This window comes from Plodia interpunctella, chromosome 18 (genome assembly GCF_027563975.2).
Source record: "Plodia interpunctella isolate USDA-ARS_2022_Savannah chromosome 18, ilPloInte3.2, whole genome shotgun sequence".
NCBI classification, from domain to species: Eukaryota; Metazoa; Arthropoda; class Insecta; order Lepidoptera; family Pyralidae; genus Plodia; species Plodia interpunctella.
The window spans coordinates 7449988-7473644 of record NC_071311.1 but is presented as its reverse complement, the minus strand read 5'-3'; the positions used below and the strand labels follow the sequence as shown (position 1 = coordinate 7473644).

General features: G+C 34.3%; 2 protein-coding genes across 4 annotated transcripts; both read left to right on the top strand.

Annotated features, from left to right (window-relative positions):
- The first annotated feature begins 637 nt into the window (after positions 1-637).
- On the top strand, positions 638-23561 carry LOC128677874 (protein fem-1 homolog B-like). 3 transcript variants are annotated; one of them, XM_053759035.2, is made up of 16 exons: positions 638-968; positions 2291-2444; positions 4407-4651; positions 10150-10297; positions 10764-10918; positions 11903-12028; positions 12254-12393; positions 12726-12783; positions 13137-13220; positions 13809-13904; positions 16254-16364; positions 17879-18012; positions 18677-18798; positions 19590-19709; positions 20425-20525; positions 20797-23561. In XM_053759035.2, exons 1-16 carry the CDS (start codon positions 828-830, stop codon positions 20851-20853), a joined length of 1992 nt encoding a protein of 663 aa, XP_053615010.1. In that variant the 5' UTR covers positions 638-827; the 3' UTR covers positions 20854-23561. The 3 variants fall into 3 exon arrangements, with proteins under 3 accessions (XP_053615010.1, XP_053615011.1, XP_053615012.1); XM_053759036.2 differs by having other exon boundaries at positions 639-968; positions 16281-16364; XM_053759037.2 differs by lacking the exon at positions 638-968 and adding an exon at positions 1078-1218 and having other exon boundaries at positions 16281-16364.
- Positions 5928-7399, top strand: LOC128677877 (putative nuclease HARBI1). The gene is made up of 4 exons (XM_053759041.2): positions 5928-6381; positions 6514-6800; positions 6896-7116; positions 7281-7399. The coding sequence occupies exons 1-4, from the start codon at positions 6158-6160 to the stop codon at positions 7365-7367; spliced, it is 819 nt and encodes a 272-aa protein (XP_053615016.1). The 5' UTR covers positions 5928-6157; the 3' UTR covers positions 7368-7399.
- Positions 23562-23657: the final 96 nt, after the last annotated feature.

Genomic DNA, 23657 nt, shown 5'->3' with positions numbered 1-23657 from the left:
TCATTAAATATACGTTGGGAAATATTTTAACAATACTGTCGGTCACTTTATATTTTTAATATTTAAAAAAATATTTATTTATCAAAGAAAATTCGAATTTTAATATCAATAATTAGGAGGAAGTAAGATGACAGAAAATATACAGGAATAAAAAAAGAGAAGCAGGATGGCTTCCGTTTACTTATGTAGCGGGAGCTAGGTAATTATGCTCGACCGCCACAAAGGAAAGACCTTCCTGCCAGGCTCTGGTGTTGCGCCTGGGGAACCGCACGGCTCCGACGGTGTCATGTCGGAGATTGTATTTATGCTTCCAATCGAAAACGCACTGTCTGCGCGGTCTAGGCTTGTTAGCTGTCCATAGTGAGTCGACCGTCGTACCATCTGTCCGTAGTGTCCTGGATCACTTGTGTGGCTTGTTATTAGTTGCGTTTGGTCGGCTTTTTACATCTGCGCCGTTGTGCATGTGGCGTGGTAGATGTCGCCATACTTACCTACATATATGTGCATTTCTTTCTGTTGACAGCTAGAGTCTGCAAAATCGGATTGTCTGTTATTGACATTTTAAAGAAAACTGTAATCGATATATATGGATTTAGTCGATTTGGTAATTAGTTTGCATTGTCATATAGACAGACAATACAACACTGCTCTTATTACCTGTCACCTCAACTCAACACTATTTTACATTTGTTTTTAATTTTAGTTTTTCGTATTTCCTTGTGCGAAAAGTGTTGTGTTTCTAATTTTTTATAGAAAATCGTCAGAAATAAAGTGATCTGTGTCAGTGCTGAAAAGACGGTGAAATAAATTACAAGACATTTAAGACAATGGAATACAAATTAATGTCCGATGATTTGAACTCTTTGAGAGAAAGGGTGTTTTTCGCTGCGAGGGAAGGAATGTCTTTAACCCTTTACGCATTATTATATGAGAAAAGTACAGACGAAATAGACGATTTACTAAATAGTGTAAGTACACAAGGGTCTTATCTTTCAAAAACTAAATCTTTTCGTAATGTCATCTTGTTAATTTTTGTGATACATACTATCTATTTTTATCGTACAAATCAGTCTGCGTTACCTTTTGCGCGCTGCGTACGAAACTAGTGAGTTATGAATTATTTTCCCTACGTCGTCCGAATGAGGATTTGCGTCGTATCACGATCATTTAACTGCCAAATTAACCTTGGGATCACATATAGACCATGATTTAATATAGGTAGGTACTGATAAATAAATAAAATGCTAATATAATATCAAATTATCAAAATTCCTTTTTGTTGTGGTACTAATTTTACTTTCAAGCAGATTTTTTTCCTTTGTGTAAAAATGTGCTGTTTGTTTTTTTGTGTAAATAGTTATTAAGGGGTGGCTCAGGAGGCCTTTGCCCAGTAGTGGAACACCACAGGCTAATAAAAAATATAGTTATAGTACCCAATCTGTAATTTCACAATTGTTTATTTAAATAATTGCCAATAATCATTGCAATGTAATTGTCAACAAAGATAAAAGTTCTTATGAAAAGTATTAGTAAAATGTAAATGTTTTTTTTTAAAATTGTGCGCAATGTGTGCAGGTAAATGACATGTCATTGAACTTGAAACATTCTATATTTACGTCAGAACAGATGTGAAGGTTTTGGCAGAGAAGATAATTTACTGTTATCTTTAGAATGTCTTATGATAGTGAACTTTGGATTTAATACCTAGATAAAATAATTATGTTTAATGTTGACAAGTTGTTTATAGTTTTCTCTGTCTGTGGTTTGTTTAGTTCATAGCTTAAATGTATTTTGGTTTTAGTATTAGTAATTGTAATAAACATGGAACTACTTTAAAAAACAAAAATAAGCATATCAATTGTATTTATTTAGGAAATTGAAATGTAGTTATTTATTTAGGAAATTGTCACAGTAAATTGTTTTTTAAAAGATGGTATATATTTTATAAATCCTTGCAATAAGACCATTAATTTAATACCCAACTCTAGTATCTAAAAAAAGGAAGATATGAGGCAATAAAGAATATTACTTTACAGAATAACTGATTGAGAGAGATGATATGTAATTTGCAAGGCAAAGCTGCATATTGCAAGTTTTTATCTGTATAATATGGTTTTAGGTAGAGTAAGGAAATGAGAATGCATTAATAGTTCGGAGAAATTATTTGTTTCAATATTACAATTTGGTATGCAGTCATAAAAGTCATATCAGATGCCTTAAGGCGACTTAAATAAAATCTGACACCAGTTTTAGCAAATATCAATGACAATCGCTGCAATTTCTCTTTCAGGATGTATGCTGTGATGGTGTAAAATGTACCCCACTGATAGCCGCAGCCAGGCACGGCCGAGAGGGATCAGTGAGGATACTTCTGGAGAAGTTCCGTCCCCCTGTCAGACTGGAGACAGAAGGCACTGTCAAATTTGATGAATATGTTATAGAAGGTATGATATTGTGCTGCGGTTTCATTGATTAATTTTCATTGTGTCACTTATATTGTGGTTGTGATCTGTGTGGTGAGGTGACCACAGAATAATATTTACACTTTGACAATTATCAGAAAGGTACATGTCCCTAATCATAATATGTATACTATATAGTGTCATAATTTTATTATTATTGTTATTATCATAATCCAATTCTCCAACTTATTTTGGTGTTTATGCAAAAGTTTATGTTTAGGTGTTTGTGCTAATTCAGTCTATGTGATTTGTCTCTGTATATTTTATTTATAATTATGATGATATTTACAAGCATTGATTAAATGCATATTTAGTTTGCTTTCCTATGCTAGCATTTTTAGTTAAAATATGCATAGCATATGCTTGTAAATATGATGATATTTACAAGCATATGCTATGCATATTTTTAGTTTGCTTTCCTGTGAAATTGGGTACAGGACACATGAACTACTCGTTTTATCTAAAATATACAAATTAGGTCTTAGCGGATGAAGTTTTTAGTATGTACAACAAAAGAACCTAATTGGACCCTTTGTTGCACTTTGCACAAAAGTTAAAATACAGAATTATAAGCGCCTAGTAATTATGTAAGTGACTGAACTGAAACCGTTATAGCAATAAGCATAAGCAGCGTAGATGATGGTTAAGCTGGGTTCTTTCATTGATATAAAACGTTTATCTTATCCACCTGTCTTTATCATTTACTAGAGGCCGAAAACCATAATAAATTATACACCTTCCTCTTGAATCAATATTAAAAAACACATAAAAATAAATTTCATATACATAAAAATCCGTTGCGTAGTTTTAAAGATTAATTTACGTGTATTTTCATGTTTTGTGTCTCGTACACTGTATCGCGGAACTAGGACAGATGGCGACGTGGATGTATGTACACTGCGTAGTTTGTATGTGAGCGTTTTCTTATCACAAAGGAAAACGTAATGTACGTCGAAATAAGTAACGTAAAGTTATGCCTTACGAGGTGGTCAAACCCCTCACTTTGTACTACCTCTAGGTAACTCTTGGCATCGAACTCATTCGATCGATAATTAAAATAAAAATATATTTTTTCAGTGATAGTTTAATGATTTAATTTTAAAAATTATTAAGTAGTTGTTTTAAATATTTTTTATCACATATACCTATTATAGTTTATTTTATACATAACTACGTATTTACTTTAATTTTATTTACATAATAGTCGGAAAGGAAGCTTTAGATAGCTGCTTTCTCATGCGAAAGAAGATATGGTTATTCTCGTGATTAAATAAACAAAAAATAATGTTCAATTCACGATTAGTGTCAAGTTCACAATAACCCTGTAACAATAAAAGAGTATCGTTCACGCGAACAAAACAAAGACTTTGTTCCACATTTTCCGAGAAGCGAACATTGACTTTTAATTTTTTTTCAATACTCGCTCCTGGCGCGTGGTCGATATATTTAGAATACAACGTTTACATACAAAGACGATGGTTTTCAACGTCTATATTTCATGTTGGCGTATTGCCATATCTCTTTGTTCGCGTTTTACGATTTAGACTAATTAATATGGGATCATGAATTCGCTTGACTGTGCGTTTGTCATGCGGAAACTGTATATTGCATACGCAGATGCGTCCTGTAATACAGTGTATCGCCGTCTTGGACAATGTGTGTCTGTACGTAGTTCATTATTTAAAATTATTAAAAATTCGAAATACAGTAGGGGGTTTCTAGCACAGAGAGATCAGGTTTATCGGCCTCAGACTGTACCTGTAATAGTTTAAGTGTTATGCTTAGTTTAATCGATATCTCAAATGTTACGAAACAGTGGTCCAATACTCGTGTCTAGTAATAATACAAAAGTAACCCTTGAACTTTGTGAATCCTTGTATACTATTTTCTGTATATGTTATTTTTTGTATGTGCACATAAACCTATAAATAAATAAATTTCCAGGTGCGACAGCACTATGGTGCGCTGCCGGCGCCGGTCACCTGGGAATCGTCAAGCGATTGGTCCGCGGCGGCGCTAACGTCAACCACGCCACAAAGACACTATCAACACCCCTCAGAGCCGCTTGCTTTGACGGCAGACTGGATATTGTCAAATATTTGGTCAGGCACGGAGCGGACATACACAAGGCGAATAAGTATAATAACACGTGTTTGATGATCGCCGCGTATAAAGGACATTTGGATGTGGTAAGTTTTTTTGTCTAAAATCTTTGTCTCTCTCTTCCTTGCAATCTGTAGAAGATGAACGGTAGTGTGCAACGGTTTCCCTGAACATACTTTCAGTATACATATGTTAGTCTGCTTTCTTTCTTTTCAAGTGCGCTAATTGCTAACAGATGGTATCTGATGGACTTTATTCGAGCCGCCAGAAAAGTTGCATCTAATATTATTATAATTACTAGCTGTTGCCCGCGGCTTCGCCCGCGTAAATATTCCGCGGGAACAGTTATTTTTCCGGTATGAAAGGTAAGCTATGACCTTATCCATACTTCAAACTACATATATGCAAAATTTCAGTTTGGTTGATAAGATAGAGCTTGAATAGGTAACAAAAACTTACTTTCCAATTTATAATATTGGTTCTTTAGGATAATTATAAATAATAATTTCTATTGGTCAATTGTCTTATCTTTCCAAAAGTATCCGTTTCCAGTCAACCTGTCAGTGAGGATTCACTCCTCACATTTACCCCTCACGCAAACGCAATCCATCCATGTTTTTTCGGTCTCACTCTCCCCCAATAACATATTTATAGATGGTTTTAGAATAAACTTTTCCTAACGTTAATTTTGGTTATTTTTCGCTTAAACATTATAAATAAAACATAGCGCCTAGTTTTTGAAAATTTGTAAACTATGGCCTGGAAATTTTAAAAAATGGTCAGGCAAAATACAGGGAAATTTTTTGAACATTTAACAATTAACATTTAATATGATGTAACCTACAATATACTAATATTTTATGACGTCATTAAAATCACAATCTATAAGTCACCACATGATAGCCCCATGAAGTGGACATGATATGGTTTTCATTACGGCTCCATTATAACATTAATGTTATCGTGGAGTAGTTATTTATTTATTTATTATCATTTGTAAGAGGACATTGGTACACAAACTGTGGAAACAAATTGCTGATAGATTCTGAATTTCTAGCTTTTATTGAACTGAAATCTTCTTTAGCGGCGTTGTGCACTTTTTGTGATGGGTAAAAAATGTTAAACTCGCGTCAGGACACGTGACCCTGATCGAAAATTCGTAAGATGTCAAAAATGCACAACGTTAATATTCACTTCTGCCGGCACTCCCGGAGTGCAACCGGGTTTTTTTATTTACTAGCGACCCGCTCTGGCTTCGCACGGATCCAGTATTATGCATAATTTCTACATACAAATCTTCATCTTGGATCACACTATCTATTAAAAAACCCGCTTCAAAATCCGTTGCGTAGTTTTAAATATCTAATGCCCATTTTCACCAGCGGTACCTAAATGTTAAGTGTCCCCTAAGACAGTTTTAAGAAACACTTAGCGGACATTTTGTTTTCACCAATGCATAAGTGTCACTTAACGTGTTAAGAGGTCCCTTAGATTTAGGAGGCAAACTTTTGACCACCTAAAGTTTAAGTAACGGATATTTTAAGGTTAGCTTTTTGTAGCACAGTACGTACGTCTCAACTAAATATTTAAAAATGGATAGTGACAATGAATTATTTGAGGATTTAGAAGCATTAGAAGCGATAGAATTAATAAATAACCCAAGGTTGTTTACACGACCTCGTATATATCGTGAAAGATCGAAAGACTTCGTGAAATATGATGATAAGGATTTCTTCATCAGGTATAGATTATCAAAGGAAAGTGTTTTATTTATACTACAGAAGATAGAAAATCAGCTAGAATTCAACGACGATAGGTAAGTGAATAACTAAATATATATATTGAGTGTGTTTTCAATAGACGCCGGAGCCGGCGGCAGTGCTATTTCTTGTAGTACCTAACTAATAATAAATAAATCTTACCATCTATATTTCTTTGTTGTTCACAGAAACAATTCTGTACCACCAATCAACCAAGTTCTGTGTGCCCTTAGATTTTATGCCACTGGGAATCAATTAATGTCTGTGGCGGATTTAAATGGGATCAGCGTTGCCACTTGCAGCCGAATAGTTAAAAGAGTTTCCCAAGCCATAGTGAGTCTTCGAAGAGAATTCATTAGATTTCCTGATACTGAAGTAGAGCAACATATTGTGAAAGAAGAATTTTACAGAATAGCTCGTTTCCCAAATATTCTTGGGTGTATAGACTGTACACACATAAAGATTCAATCACCAGGTAGGTACTTAATCGAAAATTTGAAATATACAATTTTTATATTACAAAAAGTTACAAAAAATTTCTAAATAATTAATAAAATTTTATAATTTCAGGTGGAGATGATGCAGAACTCTTTAGGAATAGGAAATCTTACATGTCAATTAACATGCAAACAATCAGTACTGCAAAGTTATTGATAACTGATGTTGTAGTATGTTGGCCTGGGTCAACACATGATTCCACAATTTATCAAAATAGCCAGAGGTATACTAAATTTGAACATGGCGATTACCGAGGGAATTATTTATTAGGAGATAGTGGATATCCTTTAAAGGTAAAAATAAAAGTACATTTGCTAATGCAATACAAAATTTTATTCTAATAGGCATACAATATATTCTAAAATAAATTTAATTCTTCTTTTGACCTCCATATAAATTATTTAAAGAGAAACCACCACCTGAAAAAAAATTAAGTTATTATTTTTTTCCTTTTCAGAGCCATCTCCTGACACCATATCTTAATCCAGTTTCTCGTGGACAGCAAAAATATAACGAGGCTCACATAAAAACAGATAATCTGTAAATAAATTATTCTTTATATCCAATGAGAAAAATGATATATGATATATTATATAGATAGAGATATAGATGAATATATTATTATAATTTTATATGGAACGATGATGATATAGAAAAATCTACATCAACAATTAGAATTTTCAACTTACTTCACTTTCTTCAGTCAAAATTTCTTTTGGAGTATCAGTAGAATTCTGACAGTTGTCCATTTTTATTTCTAAATCCACGTCCTCAATTGTCTTCCATATATTACTGTCATCTTGAATGCATATGACCTTTGGTGTCTCAAATACTTCAGGACCAGTGTCAGCGTCACAATCAGATACACCAATGATGCCAGTGCAGCCACGACCAAGAATGGAACACACTTGTTCCAGCACGGGGTCAAATTTTATGATGGATGGCCCTCCTCCAGTTTGTGTTGTATTTCTTTTCAATTGACCAAAATACAATTTACTCTCACTCTTCAATTTGTCCCATACTTTAATGAGTGATTCTTTACTCCTAAATTAAAACAAAATAAATGATTATTTCATTTTGAATAAAGATTGTCATAATGTGTAATAGGTACTATCTACAAGACTATTGTATGAATATATTTCATGACTTTGAAAGCATCCTTAAAATTAAAATTATTTAAGGTAGCAATGGAACTTTGAAATAACCCAGTAGTTATCACACAAAAATATATATGTACCTGTATATATTAGACGACGAGTTGAATGAATTTGTAACCGCTGTCCAAGCTTCACACTTTGCTTCATTTGTAGCCCCATCGGTTTTTTTATTTAAGATTGTATCTTTGTGGAGAAGTAACAATTTTACAAGTTTATCCTTCTCTTCGAGAGAAAAGTTTTGGCCGCGTTTCCTTTTTTCAGCCATCGTCGATTTAACACTGGTATTACAAATTGGTGTAACTTGCAGTCGGCTGTAGTCCGTAATGATGAACAAAATCACCACGCTACGCACGTGTTGATTTTATGAAAAGAAACTATTCTATTGATAAACAAAGCCAACGAACCAAACAATACAATCTACGTTTAAACGAATCGACGAGCGACGATGCGCGGCACGACTTCTGTCAAACCAAATGTCAATCAAACTACATTAACTTTTTTAGGCACAAGCGATCGTCCGTACATACTAGTTAAACTTTATTTTAATTTATTTTTGCTAATTTAAGATTCAAAACGTACTGTTAATTCATGTTCTATACAATATTATAAGTAATTTATTTTATTACTGTCGTATTTTTCGAAAATATTAATTGTAAATATGTTATCGACAATCACTTCCGTGTTGGCTTCGCACTATTTGTCACTTAACTAGGAGACTCTTAATTAGGTACCCCCTGGGGTTGTGAAACAGGATTTAAGAAAGGGAATGGTTTAAGATGTCCTTAATGCTAAGAAATCCTTAGTAAAGTGTTTGTTTAGGATCCGCTGGTGAAAATGGGCATAAGCATACCTACATAGGGACAGATAGCGGGAAGCGACTTTGTTTTATACTAATGTTGAAATGAAATGATCAACATAAACCATACAATGTGTTTCAATGTTACCTAATCTGATCACTTAATCGGTCAATTTGTCGCCATGATAGGCACATAACATATTTTATTTTTAACCAACGTTATCATAACGCGTTATTAGATCGCAATAAATATTATGTTTAACATACACATGTACTTGATTTTCATTGTTTCAATTTGAATCATTTCCATATTATATAACAAACTGTTCACGTGGAATGTAGTAATAGTCTACCGCATACCAAGTTACCCTTAATAGAACTCTAATCCGTTCTAAATAAGGGTGAATTTGCAATGATTTTGGGCAGGTAAATGTGCTGTGGACTGTAATATTATGTAAGAAAATGTTAGTGATTTCTCTTTGAGATTGTGATTCATAAATCAGTTAACGTAAGCAAGATTAAACGCTTTGCAAATAGAAATTCAAATTAACTTCTATGATTAGGTTCTTTACAATGATGCATAAGATTGTGTTTCTGCTAGCAGTTAAGCTTAGGATTGTAATTATGCGAATTATTTCATGTGAGTGTGTGAGCGTGAAAGAAAGAAAGAAAAATTTATTTGCAAAACATTATGAGCACACATAAATTGCGCTCAGCCAAGTGGTCTGGCTTTCTTTGTCCCACCGATTAGTGTTAAATTGTGCAAAAAATAATTCTATAAAAAATTGTTACTCAGTCTACTAAATGGATCGAATGTAACCTGGAATAGCACATAGGGTACTTCTTATCCGAAATACCCACGTCAACGAAGCCCCGGGGCGCAGCTAGTCAGAAATAAAGAACAGCGTTTGATGAGCTCTGCAGCCTAATGGGCATCATGACGGTCTGCTACATTGGATGTCCCGGGTTCGATCCCCGGTCAGGTTAACATGGAAAATTATCTTTTTCAAATTGACCTGGGTTTTAGATGATTATTTTGGCATAATCTGGAAGAGAATGTTTTTATCATTAGATTTCAATGGTGAAATTATAATATTTATTATCATTATATATTCACCATATTTTTTACTGACAATAAAGTTTAATAAATAAGTATATTTGTTCTTTATCCTTACATATAATTATAAAACAAAGTCCGCTACCGCGTCTGCCTGTTTCTTCGCGATAAACTCAGAACTTTATGCATGGATTCTCATACTGTTTTCACCAATGGATAGTGTGATTCCAGAGGCGGTTTAGGTGTATAATTTATTATGTTTTTACACGAGCGAAGCCGGGGCGGCCGGCTAGTTTAACATAAACTTGTATTTCAGGTACAGTTCCTACTAGATTGCGGCGCAAGGGTGGACGAGCGGGCGCTATGTGGCGCAACTGCGTTACATTTCGCCGCGGAGTGCGGACATGCGACTGTGGTGATGGCTCTCATTGAGCACAATGCTAAGATACTCACTAACGAGAATGGTAAGCAAATGAAGCCGTGGTGGTCCAGTGGATGAAACGCCTGCTTAAAATTGAAAGGTCCCAGGTTTGGATCATAATCGTGCGAGCGAGTTTGTAATAAAATACGAATGAAGTAAAAGAAAATTGATTGATTGATTGATTGATTGATTGATTGATTGATTGATTGATTGATTGATTGATTGATTGATTGATTGATTGATTGATTGATTGATTGATTGATTGATTGATTGATTGATTGATTTTTAAAACAGTTTACAATATAATAGACCAAACAGTGCCGACTATGTATATAACAATAATATTAAAACGAAAATTACACGTGTTAACTAACGTTCGACTGGTAGAGAATGATATATGGCGTTAAGTCCACCTTTCGCACATATATTTTTTTAGTATTTTTGTGCAATAAACTTTTTAAATAAATAAAATAGTGTTAATAGAATTATCAAAAATGTTTAATTTACAGGCATGACGCCATTGCAATGTGCAGCGGAAAGAGCTCGGGCGTCAGTGGTGGAAATATTAGCATCAAGGCCCGAAGTGACCAGGGCACAGGCTATAGAGGCGTACGAGTTATTGGGGGCGTCTTTCGCTAACGATAAGGAATATTATTGCTTAAGGGTGAGTGATAAGGTTTATTTTACTGCAGCACTTTTTTGATATTAGCTTCAAGGTGCGAAGTGACCAGGGCACAGGCTATAGAGGCGTACGAGTTGTTGGGGGCGTCTTTCGCTAACGACAAGGAATATTATTGCTTAAGTGTGAGTGGTAAGGTCCATTTTACTGCAGTACTTTATTGATATTAGCGTAAAATGAATTGAAACATAACTATGTTTTTGTATTTAACTAAATATCGCAAATTAAGATGAAATTTTTGTGTAAATTGTCTAGAAGTGACTAGGGGGGCGTCTTTCGCTAACGACAAATAATAATATTGCTTAAGAGTGAGTGATAAGGTTCATTGTAATAAAACACTCCAATAAGTACTTTATTGTCATGGAGATAAATAGTAACACCAAACAGTATGAGTTGTTGAGAGCATCCTTCGCCACACTTAAGAGCGTGTAATAAGGTTCATTTTACTACAACACGTTTGAGATACGAGCTTCAAGGCTATGGCTTCAAAATTCGGGTGTAGGCTATAGAGGTGAACAAATTGTAGGAAACTATTCGCTTATCCATATTTGTCTGCGGTTCTGGGTGCTTTGTGCCCGTTTCTGTGTTTGTGTTCATCGGACCCGCGATATAAGCTTATCTTTTACTATGGAATGTTGTCCAATTATTATCATTTACGCGACTGCTCAAAAAAAGAGTGTTATGTTATTAGTCTTAGTCTAATTTGATGACTTCGGTGGCGTAGTGGTAAAGTGCTTGCCTCTGAACCGAGAGGTTCCAGGTTCGATCCCCGGTCGGGTCGTGATGGAAAATGATCTTTTTCTGATTGGCCCGGGTCTTGGATATATGGATTTGTTATAAAATATAGTATCGTTGAGCTAGTATCCCATAACACAAGTCTCGAACTTACTTTGGGGCTCTAGCTTAATCTGTGTGATTTGTCCTAATATATTTATTAATTATTATATGTTTATCTGTTCTAATTCACAGATGGCGTATCAATACTTACACAGAGCAATGGCGATGCGTTACGACACACGATACGGTCTGATGCTGAAGAAGCCCGCTGAGCCCATACCAGCGTATGACAGTTGGAAGGAGAGCACTACTTTAGAGGTGCGGCACTGTACATATGATATTTTCGGGGTTCCTTTAAGAAAAGGTTCCCACTCTTTTTCTATCGAACTAGGTCCGTACCGGCTTCGCTCAGGTTAAAACATAATAAATTATATAGCTAAACCTTCCTCAGGAATCACACTATCTATTGGTGAAAACAGCATGAAGATCCGCGCAGTAGTTTTTAGGTATTTGTTTTATAATATGTAAGGATATTTGTTATAGGAAGTGGAACGTCTCCATGGCAACGCCCACGGCCTGCACATGGAGGGGCTCACGGTGCGGGAGCGAGTGCTGGGCAGGGCTTGTCCAGACCTGCCGCATCCGGTGGTGTTCAGAGGAGCCGTGTTCGCTGATGAAGCAAGGTGAGCAATTGGTATATATAATATCTTGGCAACCTGTATTTGTTGTCTTGCACAGACACATTGTGTAATGGATAACTATAATACATTGCAATAAATACCTATGTCTAGTGTAGAATAATTTGGAAAGAGGATTTTTTTAGTTTTCGCTAATAAACTAAAGACATTAGTGGTGTGATGGTGGCGCTAGTGTGCAGTTATGTAATTTTCAAAAACCAGCATCAAAATCCGTTGCGTAGTTTTAAAGATCTAAGCGTACATAGGGACAGACAGACAGCGGAAAGCGTCTTTGTATTATACTATGTAGTGTTATTTCGTTATTTTTATTTTATCAGGTTCGACCGATGTTTGGCGTTGTGGCGGCATGCGTTAGCGTTGCGGCAAAGCAATGAGGTGAGGAACTAAATACATTAATAAATTCTTATTTGTTTCCCAACACAAATAAGGATTGTTTACAAAATTATCGTAGAAATAATTTTCAAAATATTTGAAAAATGTTAAAAATCTAATAAAATGATGACATTGTATTTTTTAAAGTCAATTTTCGGGACATAGGCCTCCCTTTTTGCTTCTAGACCTCTCCATTTAAAATGATATGATTGGTATCATTTATATTATCACATATCATTAGATATATACAATGTGTTTCTGAAATGATACCAATGATTTAGGATCTGATTTGTATAATTTCATAAATATATAAATTATTATATTTTATCAATCCTATAAACTTATTTTTTTTTCAGGTGTCTGTAGTGAAAGATCTGCTGAGATTTGCTCAAGTGTTTTCACAAATGATTCACATCGGAATAGAACTGCCACTAGTGCAGGTACTTTATTTATTTATTTATAGAAACTCCTCGCAAGTGAACACTCTTACTGTTTAAAATAAATGAAACATTAGTTTAAAACTTACACAATGCAAATCATCAATATATATACAAAGCTCTTCCGTTACTGAGTGACTCGACTGACTGACAGACAACGTACAGCCGAAACTACTGGGCGTAGGAAGCTGAAATTTGGCGTGGAGGTTCCCTGGGGAGTGCGGGTGAGCACTAAGAGAGGATGTTGGGAAATTCTACCCCGAAGGCGGTGAACGGGGTGAAAATCTTTTATGTTAGTGACTTGAAGAACTGGATTTTGGTTGTTTACAACAAATTAATAACCCTCAATCCCTTCAAAAGGGGGGTGAAATATTGTATGGAAATTAAAACAATTTTCAAAATAAAAAGCTGAAAATTGGTAAACATACCATCATCAATATCATCATTTTTCTTGAAGAATGACCAAGATTTTACCATGAAATTCACGCGGGCGAAGCCGCGGGCAAAAGCTAGTCTATAATATAAGAATATGTTTTGCTGCAATGGTAGGTTAAGTTTGGGCAAATACGTTATAACTGTAACATTTTCCAGGTGTGTTACGTATTAGAATCGTGCGCAGAAGAACTGAGAAGAGGGACCAAAAGGATGGAGAAACCTCAGGCCAACCACGACCCGGACGCCTTGATAGTATGTAGCTTTTTGTTTTTTCCATATCGTTTTGCACTATACCATTATTTCTAAGGTTGGTTGAAAGGGGGTGTAATGGGGGGGATGACGCGAACGAATTCGCCGATAAGGGGAGCTGAAGCGCTATTTTTATTTTTGTGACAGTAACGAAGAAAACGAATGAATATTAAACTTATGTCACACAAAACAACGCAAACTCTTTTAACGCCTGAGTTTACGATCCCCTATTAAATAATTTGTTATAGTAAGTCAAAAATACAAAATTTATGTCGACGAATATTAAGAATATTCACGTATTTTCGTTACACGGGTCATAGTTTCTAAAATAACATTCCTGGAACGGTTAATTTTCCAAATAATTTACAATTTCTCGGTCCTTCTCATACATATGCAGATTGGGTTTTGTCAATCACAATGAGGGACAAAAGATATTAGCGCACTATCCCGTTTCTTCTCGTGTATTTTTGATATGCGTTTCTCTTTCTGGCAAATACATATTTACCAGAAAGAGGAACGACCACATGGTCGTCCTAATTAAAAGGGACCTTATGGCGACTAGCACTTGGGTCTTTATTGCCGTTGTTCCAATACAAAACAACGGCATTATAGACCTAAGTGATAGCCGCCATAAGGTCCCTTTTGATTTGGACGACCCCATATATAACAATATAGAAAACTATAGCCATATAGTTTTCTTATAAGAATATATATATTACAGTTAGGCCACGTAGTTTTACGTAAAGTATCGTAGTTAAATTTATTGAATACGATTTTTCAATAAAGTGATTTTTTTGACAAAACGTAAAGACTAAAGACTAAATATTTGTATATTTTATTATATTCAGATTTGTTTGTAAATACTGTTGCGCAAAATAAATTATATCTAGTTAGTCAAAACTACTTTGGCCAACATTTTCAGTCAAAAATAAATTTGACTGATTTCGTTCGTTAAAAGTGATTTCAACCGGATAAGAGTTTTGATTGCAACGTTTGAAACATACATACAGAAATAGGTATACCACAGAAAATCAAGTTTCTTTTATAAAAAATAAAACCCCTTTTTAACTGACCTGGCTTCTACTCCTTTCGCAACTGACCTTGCATAGCTATAGGTATCATTTGTAGATAGAATTTGTTTACTTAAGTGTATAATTAATAATATAAATCGAACAAGATATGTTGTAGTCACTATATACAAACATAAATGTATATATTGTAATGGAATTTACGAAAATTGCATGCTTAAACTATTTTAAAATTCTGTGCATGTTATTGTTTAGCTTTTGGTGTACATTTATTTATTATTCACTAGCTGCGTCCCGGGGCTTTGCTTCCTTATGAATATTGGAATAGAAAGTACCCTATGTCACTCAGGATAATGTAGCTTCCTGCTGGTGAAATATTTTTGGAAAGGGGTTGATTAGTTCCGTAGATTACTATACACAAACATGCAATTACTTCTTTATTATGTTAATGTAGATATGTAATTCGTTATTTTATCTTAAAAGTACATATAGCTAATCCGTGAAAGACATTGTTATTGAAATTACTATAATTGTGCTTTACGCTTTTGGTTGGACTTATTTTAGATAAACTTCAGGAATTAGTGCAAACACAAAATTGTTGCGGTTTCAATAATTTATGGCAGAAATATATTTGGCCTTCGAGCAACACACGAATACTAACAATATTAAATTGACAAAATATATCATCATCAAATTGATAACATTTTAGAGATCGGTAGCGAGGATAGACAATATACACAAAATAAAATAAAAAAGATTTTCAGAAAACATCAACTACAGAACAGGATTTGTTAAAAACACTGGCAGAAAAGAAATAGAGACTTTCTATAAATGACACTGGCTGGCGCAAAAGAAAAAAACATTCAACATAAGACCTGTATATTTTTCTTTTGTTTACCTAACTAAAATGAGTCCGGCTTATATTAGCGCTTGACAACTGTCATGATCGCTAACCCAAATCACCCTTTCACGGTGCGGCTTTCCACAAGTGTTGACGCGAAGACTTTGGTCCGCGGCATGTTGTTGAATATCAGAGCAAAAATAAAACAAGTTAATTTACCTACGAGTATTTCAAATAGAGAACAGAATATATTTAAATATCACTGGCAGCAAAAAAAAAATTAAAACACATTTCCAACACAATTGAATAGAGAACCGATATTTTTTTTAAATGGCATTGGCTGGCGCCATGTATTAACGTATTTTACCTGTATTTTTTTCTTTATCTAAAATGAGTCCGGCTTGTACTAGCGCTTGTCAACACATGAACACTAACACAGATCACCGTCTCGCGGTGCGGCTCGCCACAAGTATTGACGCGAAGACTTTGGTCCGCGGCATGTTGTTGCAGGAGGAATACGAGAGCAACGTGCGCACTGCGCTCTATCTGGTCGCCGTCGCCGCCAGGCTGCTGGAGAACGACGGGAACAGTGAGGTGGGTGCTTTATTATTATTATTTTTATTAGCCTATTACGCCAAGCTCGGCGTAGATGGCGCTACTGGTACAAATAGGGTTAACAAACATTGCCAATGCAGGCAAAATGCGCCAATTTTCAATATTATTGAAGATTACGACTAAAATACCTTCTTCGCAATCGTGGTGGCATATTAAAAGGAAAAAATAAGGATTTAGTGGATTATTGAATAGGCATTTAATAGAATTCAGAACACAAAGTGTTAAATACAAGACGTATTTGCTAAATGGTTCAAGTCCATTGTAAAACACAATACCTTTATTATAATTATTGAACACTATTGATATCGCATTGCAATATTTGTGGGATTGGGATATATATATTATTTTCGACCAACACTTCAACATAATCAATTAACCACTTCCACCCAAAAACTATTCAAATCCAAAATATAAACACAAAAAACCGTCTATAGGGTTAACTTAATATACGACGACACATACCTATTTGATTTTTAGCTTCATGTTTGGCAGCTCTTTAAATAAATAAATAAATATGCCAGGACAAATCATACAGATTGAGCTAGCCCCAAAGTAAGTTCTAGACTTGTGTTATGGGATACTTACTCAACGATACTATATTTTATAACTTGGATTAATCAGAAAAAGATCATTTTCCATCGTGACCAGACCGGGGACCGAACCTGGGACCTCTCGGTTCAGAGGCAAGCACTTTACCACTGCGCTATCCCGAGGTCGTCTTTGTCTCCTTTGTACGCTAGTACACTTTGAAGACTTCAGTTTTAGACTATGAGAAACTGAAGGGCGGTTAACTGGTCCTGAAAATAATAACACTATTTTAGGTGTTCTGCATTATTTGGTCAACTGTGGTAACAAACTAATAAACTTGATTTTGACTGAATGCCTTACGTGTATGAAGTCCATATTTTCATAAGTCGTCTGGTGTGAAGTGTTCCGAGCATATTTTTGAACATTTACTGGGTCGAAAATTTTTAAGCGTGTGGCGGTTGCCCATAGTTTTCGAAGTTTTTTATCTTTTGGAAAACGATGTTTCCCAATATTTCGACACCCGAATATGCAACACTATTGTATATTTTTACAAACGAATGCTTACATGAGGAAAATACTCTAAAATAAACATTTTCATCAAGTTAGCAAAAGGCGGCAATGTTTTTGTATACCAACCATACAGTGCTGCACTCTGGCGGGATAATTGCGCAGTAATACTCCCTATTGGATTAGATTTGGCAGAGTTCGCAATGGACAGAGATGGACAGCGGTGGGACACAAGTTTATCAATAAAACATTTTATGTCATTTAAATCTCTCTTTTCTTTCATTGAAAAAAAAAATTCACTGAAATTATCTATGAAAAAATATTGCTTTTCATGCTCTTGTCGTTGTCTTGAAAAAAAAAAAAATTTTATTTAAATGTTTTTTTTAAATTTTGCACTAATTTGGTATACTTGGATAAATTCTATGCTAAGATTATTGATCTTTTTAAAATATTTATAGGAAACATGTAGGTCAGTTCGCCGCGCGGTGTTCAGACTGAGAAATGTAAGGCTGCGTTCAGGACAGACGATATTACATCTAGCAGTCAATAGGCAAACTCCAGTTGACGACTTCCACACGAGCGATGTTTGTCAGTGAGTACACCGCTTTACTTTCTTTTTTTTTTAAAAGTGTGTGTTATTAAATTATAAAATTTTGTTGCCATATGAATGAATGAATGAAAAGATTATTAATAATTTTTTAGTTGTGTTGTCTCCTAGATTAGGGCAAACCTATATCATAAGATATCGTTCGAGCTGACTAAAGGATCAAAGCATTGACTGGTGACAGGCAACAACAGCATTCCCAATGTGAGTTAACGTTAGGTCAGTCGTGAAACCACAGTCGAGTTTTCACAATATACATACATAATGTCACGTCTGTTTCCCATACGGTCACTATCCTGACAAATCTCACTCGCTTCCTAGAGGAGTGAGATTTGTCAGGATCACCCTCTTTTCATGTCTGTTTATTTCTCACACGGACCCTGCATGGGTTTTGGGGTATCACAAACGCGAATGCAACGCGTGTTCCCAACGCGAGGATGAGTGAAAAAGAGAGAAATGAATGAGTGTTTACAAACGCTTATGACGCTAGGTAATGAAATGAAGCTTACTTATTCATCTGGCTCTATCGAAATGTGGATCTTGGCCTCATCACGAGAGCCCCACAGTCTTCTATCGTCACCGACAGATTGTTTGATCGATTGATTGCCGAACTATAGCTCCAGTGAAATAGCTAAAATAAATATATTACCAGGTTCCCATGCGTTCGGACCACGAGGCTACTAATAGAATGCGGGTTGGAAGTGGACGCCTGGGACGAGAACAGAAGGACGCCACTCATAATAGCTTTAGTATCCTGTTTTCATTATAATTCTGGTGAGTTAAACTGTATTAGAAACATTTGCATGAAGTGTCGATATTATACCTATACGTCATATTATTTCATATATTGCGGGGGACCTGGTGACTTGTAATACAGGTTCTTCTGACACCTAGCGAGGGTACCAGAACTCCACAACGATTCTGTCCACTTAACTGAAGATGAATTAAAACTAAAGTATTCATATTTATTTATTTCGGAATAACAAACAGATACCTACATAATATAATCTTAAAGGTACAATTAGGTAAATATACTTTAGTTTTACTTTAAGTATTTCTACTTTAGTTTCAATTCTTCTTCTATTTAGCTTGTGTGGCACCACAGATAATGCTGTATCGGGTCGACTAAATTCGCAGAGTAGACTAGCTAAGAATAAAGTCTCAATATTTTATGTTTTCATGTTTAATGCCATTTGGTTGTGGAGTAAGAGCGCGACCGGATTCCTCCGTTGTCCTCCGTCGTTTCGACGTCCGTCGACGGACAACATAGAAATTGTTTGTAGATTCGACGTGCGTCGTTTATAGCCCAAATCCTATGTGAAACAACGGAGCCAGAGCAACGGAGCAATGGGCTTTCAATAAACGTAATTTGATTTTTTGTTGACTAACGTTCGTGTAAAAGGATAATAAATTATACACTTTGATGAAAACCGTCCGGTAGTTTTTGAGTTTATCGCGTTCATACAGACAGACGCGACAGATTTTATTATTATTTTATTTTTAATTTTATTATATTTACAGACAGACTCGACAGGAGTATTATAATATGTAAGGATTTGTTTCAGACGAAGTGGAGCCGTGGAAGGAAGCGTTATGCGGAGTAGTATGTGAGCTGCTATCGAATGGCGCGCACGCGGACGCGGTCGATTCTGAAGGGGTCACGCCTTTGTTGTTCTCGTGTGGAAGTGAGTGATAGGATATAACATTTTTACAGTACAATCCTACCCTAATATCGTAAATGCGAAAGTAACTTTGTTTTGTTACCTCTTCACGCTCTATCTACTCAACCAATCTTCTTGAAATTTTGCATACATGTAGTTTGAAGTATGGAGAAGGACATAGTGTACCTGTCATCCCCCGGAAAAATACGCGGGCGAAATCGCGGACAGAAAGCTAGTAAAATATAAACTAAATGATCACATTACAATAAATATATAAAACTTAAAACTTAACAAAATGCGCAGGTCTCTTCTTCCATAGCAGCGACAGGGTCCTTCATTGTTTCTCTATTTGTACTAGGAAGCAATAAATTATTTGAATTACGTTGGCTGAAACTCCTTGTATATTTTGTTGAATTGTAATCGTATCTCTATGGTGTATCGATAATAGAGGTTATATCATAAAGTGGGTATAAATTTGAGATAAGAATAATATTAATAAAAAAAAGACGCCTTTATTTATGTAATTTATTTAAAATTTTATTGCACAAAATGTGACATAAATTTATGTGAAAATAGCGGAGTTAACGTCATATGGCAAGTATCTTTCTTTTAGTGAGTGGTTCCGCCCTAGAATCGAACCACTTCATATTAACACTATTAGTAGAATAAAAGGACTTCCCTATCTGGGTCGATAAAAGCTAGTATACTGATAATTTTACTTTGTAATTTTTTTTTGTAGCTCCAGCAGAAAGCATCGTCCATTCAGCGTACCGACCTCGACTGACTTGTATAGCAGCGCTTGCTTTGGCTCGACACGGGGCCAAATATCACCCTGACCAGGTAGATAAAGCAATATTTTTTTGGAACTTCCACGCTCCCCCCCCCCTCTCTTCCCTAAAAGTAGAATTTTTACATGCCTGCCTAACAAAAATATATAAGTTCCTTTGTTCTAACCACAACCTCCAAATAGAAAAGTTTCAGCGTGGTTGGCAACAAACGACCCAAGACAGAAATCTATGGATGATAAAGGCCAAGGCTTTTGCCCAGCTGTGGGATTCATAAACGGGCTAAAAACCCCAGTATTATAAATCAATTTTCAATTCGATTACAGGTACCGCGAGATCTCCACACTTTCCTAACGATGCACGGCGTCACAGCAATGCAATAGAAAAAGCGATTTTATTATCTAAGTTGTAAGTTTAATATATCAGACTTATTAAATTGCCGCCGATTCAGATTCTGAGACTACTTGCCATGGCAAAATCAACTCTATTGATATATATTATGGTCGTAACTTCAACTAGTATTGCGTACATAAAATATGCCTAATATATTTTGACGGAACGAAATAAGGTTCAAATTTGACTGCATGTTTTCTGGCAGCTATTTGTAATGGTCTCAGTCCATTAAAAACAAATCGGCAAAAATTTAATACATTTCAAGTTGGGATATGCTTTAGGCATACATATATGTGCGTTCGTTCACCTTATGACACAAAATCCTGTAAATATATAATATTAACTGTGTATTTTATTAACTGCTCAAAAGTTAAAAAATCTTAGAAATTATTCGTAGCGGAGAATATTAAAAATTATCATCAGATGACAGGACTTGACGTGAGGTTCCCTGTTTATTGTTATTGGTCAGGAAATTGACACTTTAGCTGTCAAATAGAAGTAACGATGGCATTGACATTGACAACAAAATCTGGTAGAAAAAAATCCCCACATTAAATCATAAATATTCTCGAATATTGTATAACTTAATAATTGAATCAATTAAACTTGTATTAACATAGATTGTATCTTTAGCTTCATGTATAAAGAGTATCATAGATAAATTATTTATTGAACACAGGGTCCGTATGTGTTCAAATGACAACTAAATATTATAAAGAAGGCTCAAATTATATAATTATATGAAAATATATTGAAAACGAGTAGGGGACGACTGTTGTGATAAAACATAGATGTAATATATTATTATGTAAGTTTATGTAGTAAGGATACCGCTAGATGCGCCTTAGAGAAGGTTCATTCGGAAAAGTGTGAAAGTTCCGCAACGTGGTATGTCTTTTTGTGAAAATCTATAAACACCTACTGATTGTCAGATTGATAAACTATTTCCGACAATTATCGAACTGTGAAATGACTTTAAATTCAAGAATTGATGCGCGTTTTGGATTTCAATTTTTCTTGAAAACGAATATTTTAAAAGTTAGATTTTTTTTGTTTTAGCGAATTAAAATCAAATTTGACTTAGACACTTCTATTTCAACAATTTCACCGACATCGCAAAATGTTAATGATCTTTCGATTAGTTAGCGTCCATATAATGTTAAAATCGGTGTATATACGCACAATAATTGTAAGGAACGTAATCATTGTTAGTTGGTTTCAAAAAAGGTCCTACCTGACAAATGGCAACTTATTAAAAAATGCTTTATTGCTCATACGAAAAAAAAATCCCCTGCTTACAAAAAAAAACACTGCCTAAAAATAATGTAGATTTTGAAGTTATTATAATATTGGCCATATATATATTTAAAATATGAAAAGAGACACCAATATTTAAAAAGTAACATCAACACAAGAAATTTAGTCTTATTAAAAATGTTGAGCTCTTTAGGCGGTCTGTAGACTTGTGTCTATAAAAAAATATTGAAATGAGTAGCTTCAAGATTCATTTAACATACATTATTTACATTAAAATACTATTTTAAATATCTTTAAAGATTAAAATCTGTAGTTACTGGTGAACTGAATATTGTTATAATATTGGTCCCACACTCTAAAGCCATATTATAGATGATATTGTTTTAGCATATGTTATCGAAGTTTAGTAACTAAAATTCTAGTCAAAGGCTATATTTGTTCATATCGATTTGTAAATAATGTTAATTAAGTTCATATTTTAGTACTATTTTTAGTTTCGGAAATTATATTTATTATAAGTTTTTTTTATTTATAAAATAAGTAGTGATTTATAATTTAACTATTATTAAACAAAATAATAGTAACATTATATGTGTACGCATCTAATATTACTATTATTCTGTTTATTTTTTGTTATAATAAGAATATTTTGAAGCTGTCTGTACTTACCAAAAATGTACCTGGTCTATGTACAATCATGCAAGCAATATATTAGTGGAGTAGTTATTACAATAACAATATTTTTCTACTGAACTGTTCTATTTCTTATGGACAAATCCGTGAAATTAAAAATCAAATTTCAACGCCTTCTTTAAAAAATATGTTCTTGATGCCAATTTTATGTTTTTTGTGAGTTCATAGTTTAAAAAAAGTGTGCCAAATTATAATGCAAAAATTGTTTATGATTTTTATGATTAGTTTTTATGATTTAATTCAGTCGCTAAATTTTGTGTTTTAAATTAACACTGAAATGCAATAATAGGGAAGAAAATATTACCTACGCATATTTATAGTATTGTTAGACGCCTACTAAAACTCGAAAGTTTATAAATTATGTTTTTTTTTTTCAATAATAACTCTGCTTGTACTGATAAATATTTTGAATGTAAAACTAAAGTAGTGTATCGTTTACGGTGTAGAATCGTAATGAGTAGACCAATATATAAAAAATATACTATTTTTCCCTGTATATACCTACAATTTTTTTCATAACCTTTCAAAAGTTGAGCTAATTGTATAATGTTGCCATAATATATAAATTAATATTTTTGGGTGATAATAGAGAAATTTATCAATTAATAAAAAATATATATCAATTTAAAATTTCCAAAGTATATTTTCAACAATAATGTTGCAGAGGAATGTGATTTTTATTTAATCTGTCTGAATAAATATAATGATATTTTTGTCAAACAATAGACAAATAAAATGTTATATTGACTATTGTTTTATTAGTTGATTGACGTTTGTGTATTGTAAGATCTGGAAACTCGTTTTCCACTGATGTCTCTTTTGTTCCCATCTATTCAAAATACCC

What these genes read in the sequence shown, in the direction of transcription:
- LOC128677877 (XM_053759041.2), top strand. Translation starts at nt 6,158, where the DNA reads ATGGATAGTGACAATGAATTATTTGAGGATTTAGAAGCATTAGAAGCG. An exon ending in CATAAAGATTCAATCACCAG is followed by an intron (nt 6,801 to 6,895) that starts GTAGGTACTTAA and finishes TTATAATTTCAG; the next exon opens with GTGGAGATGATGCAGAACTC. An exon ending in ATAGTGGATATCCTTTAAAG is followed by an intron (nt 7,117 to 7,280) that starts GTAAAAATAAAA and finishes TTTCCTTTTCAG; the next exon opens with AGCCATCTCCTGACACCATA.
- LOC128677874 (XM_053759035.2), top strand. Translation starts at nt 828, where the DNA reads ATGGAATACAAATTAATGTCCGATGATTTGAACTCTTTGAGAGAAAGG. An exon ending in AGGAATATTATTGCTTAAGG is followed by an intron (nt 10,919 to 11,902) that starts GTGAGTGATAAG and finishes TCTAATTCACAG; the next exon opens with ATGGCGTATCAATACTTACA. An exon ending in CTGTTTTCATTATAATTCTG is followed by an intron (nt 18,799 to 19,589) that starts GTGAGTTAAACT and finishes GATTTGTTTCAG; the next exon opens with ACGAAGTGGAGCCGTGGAAG.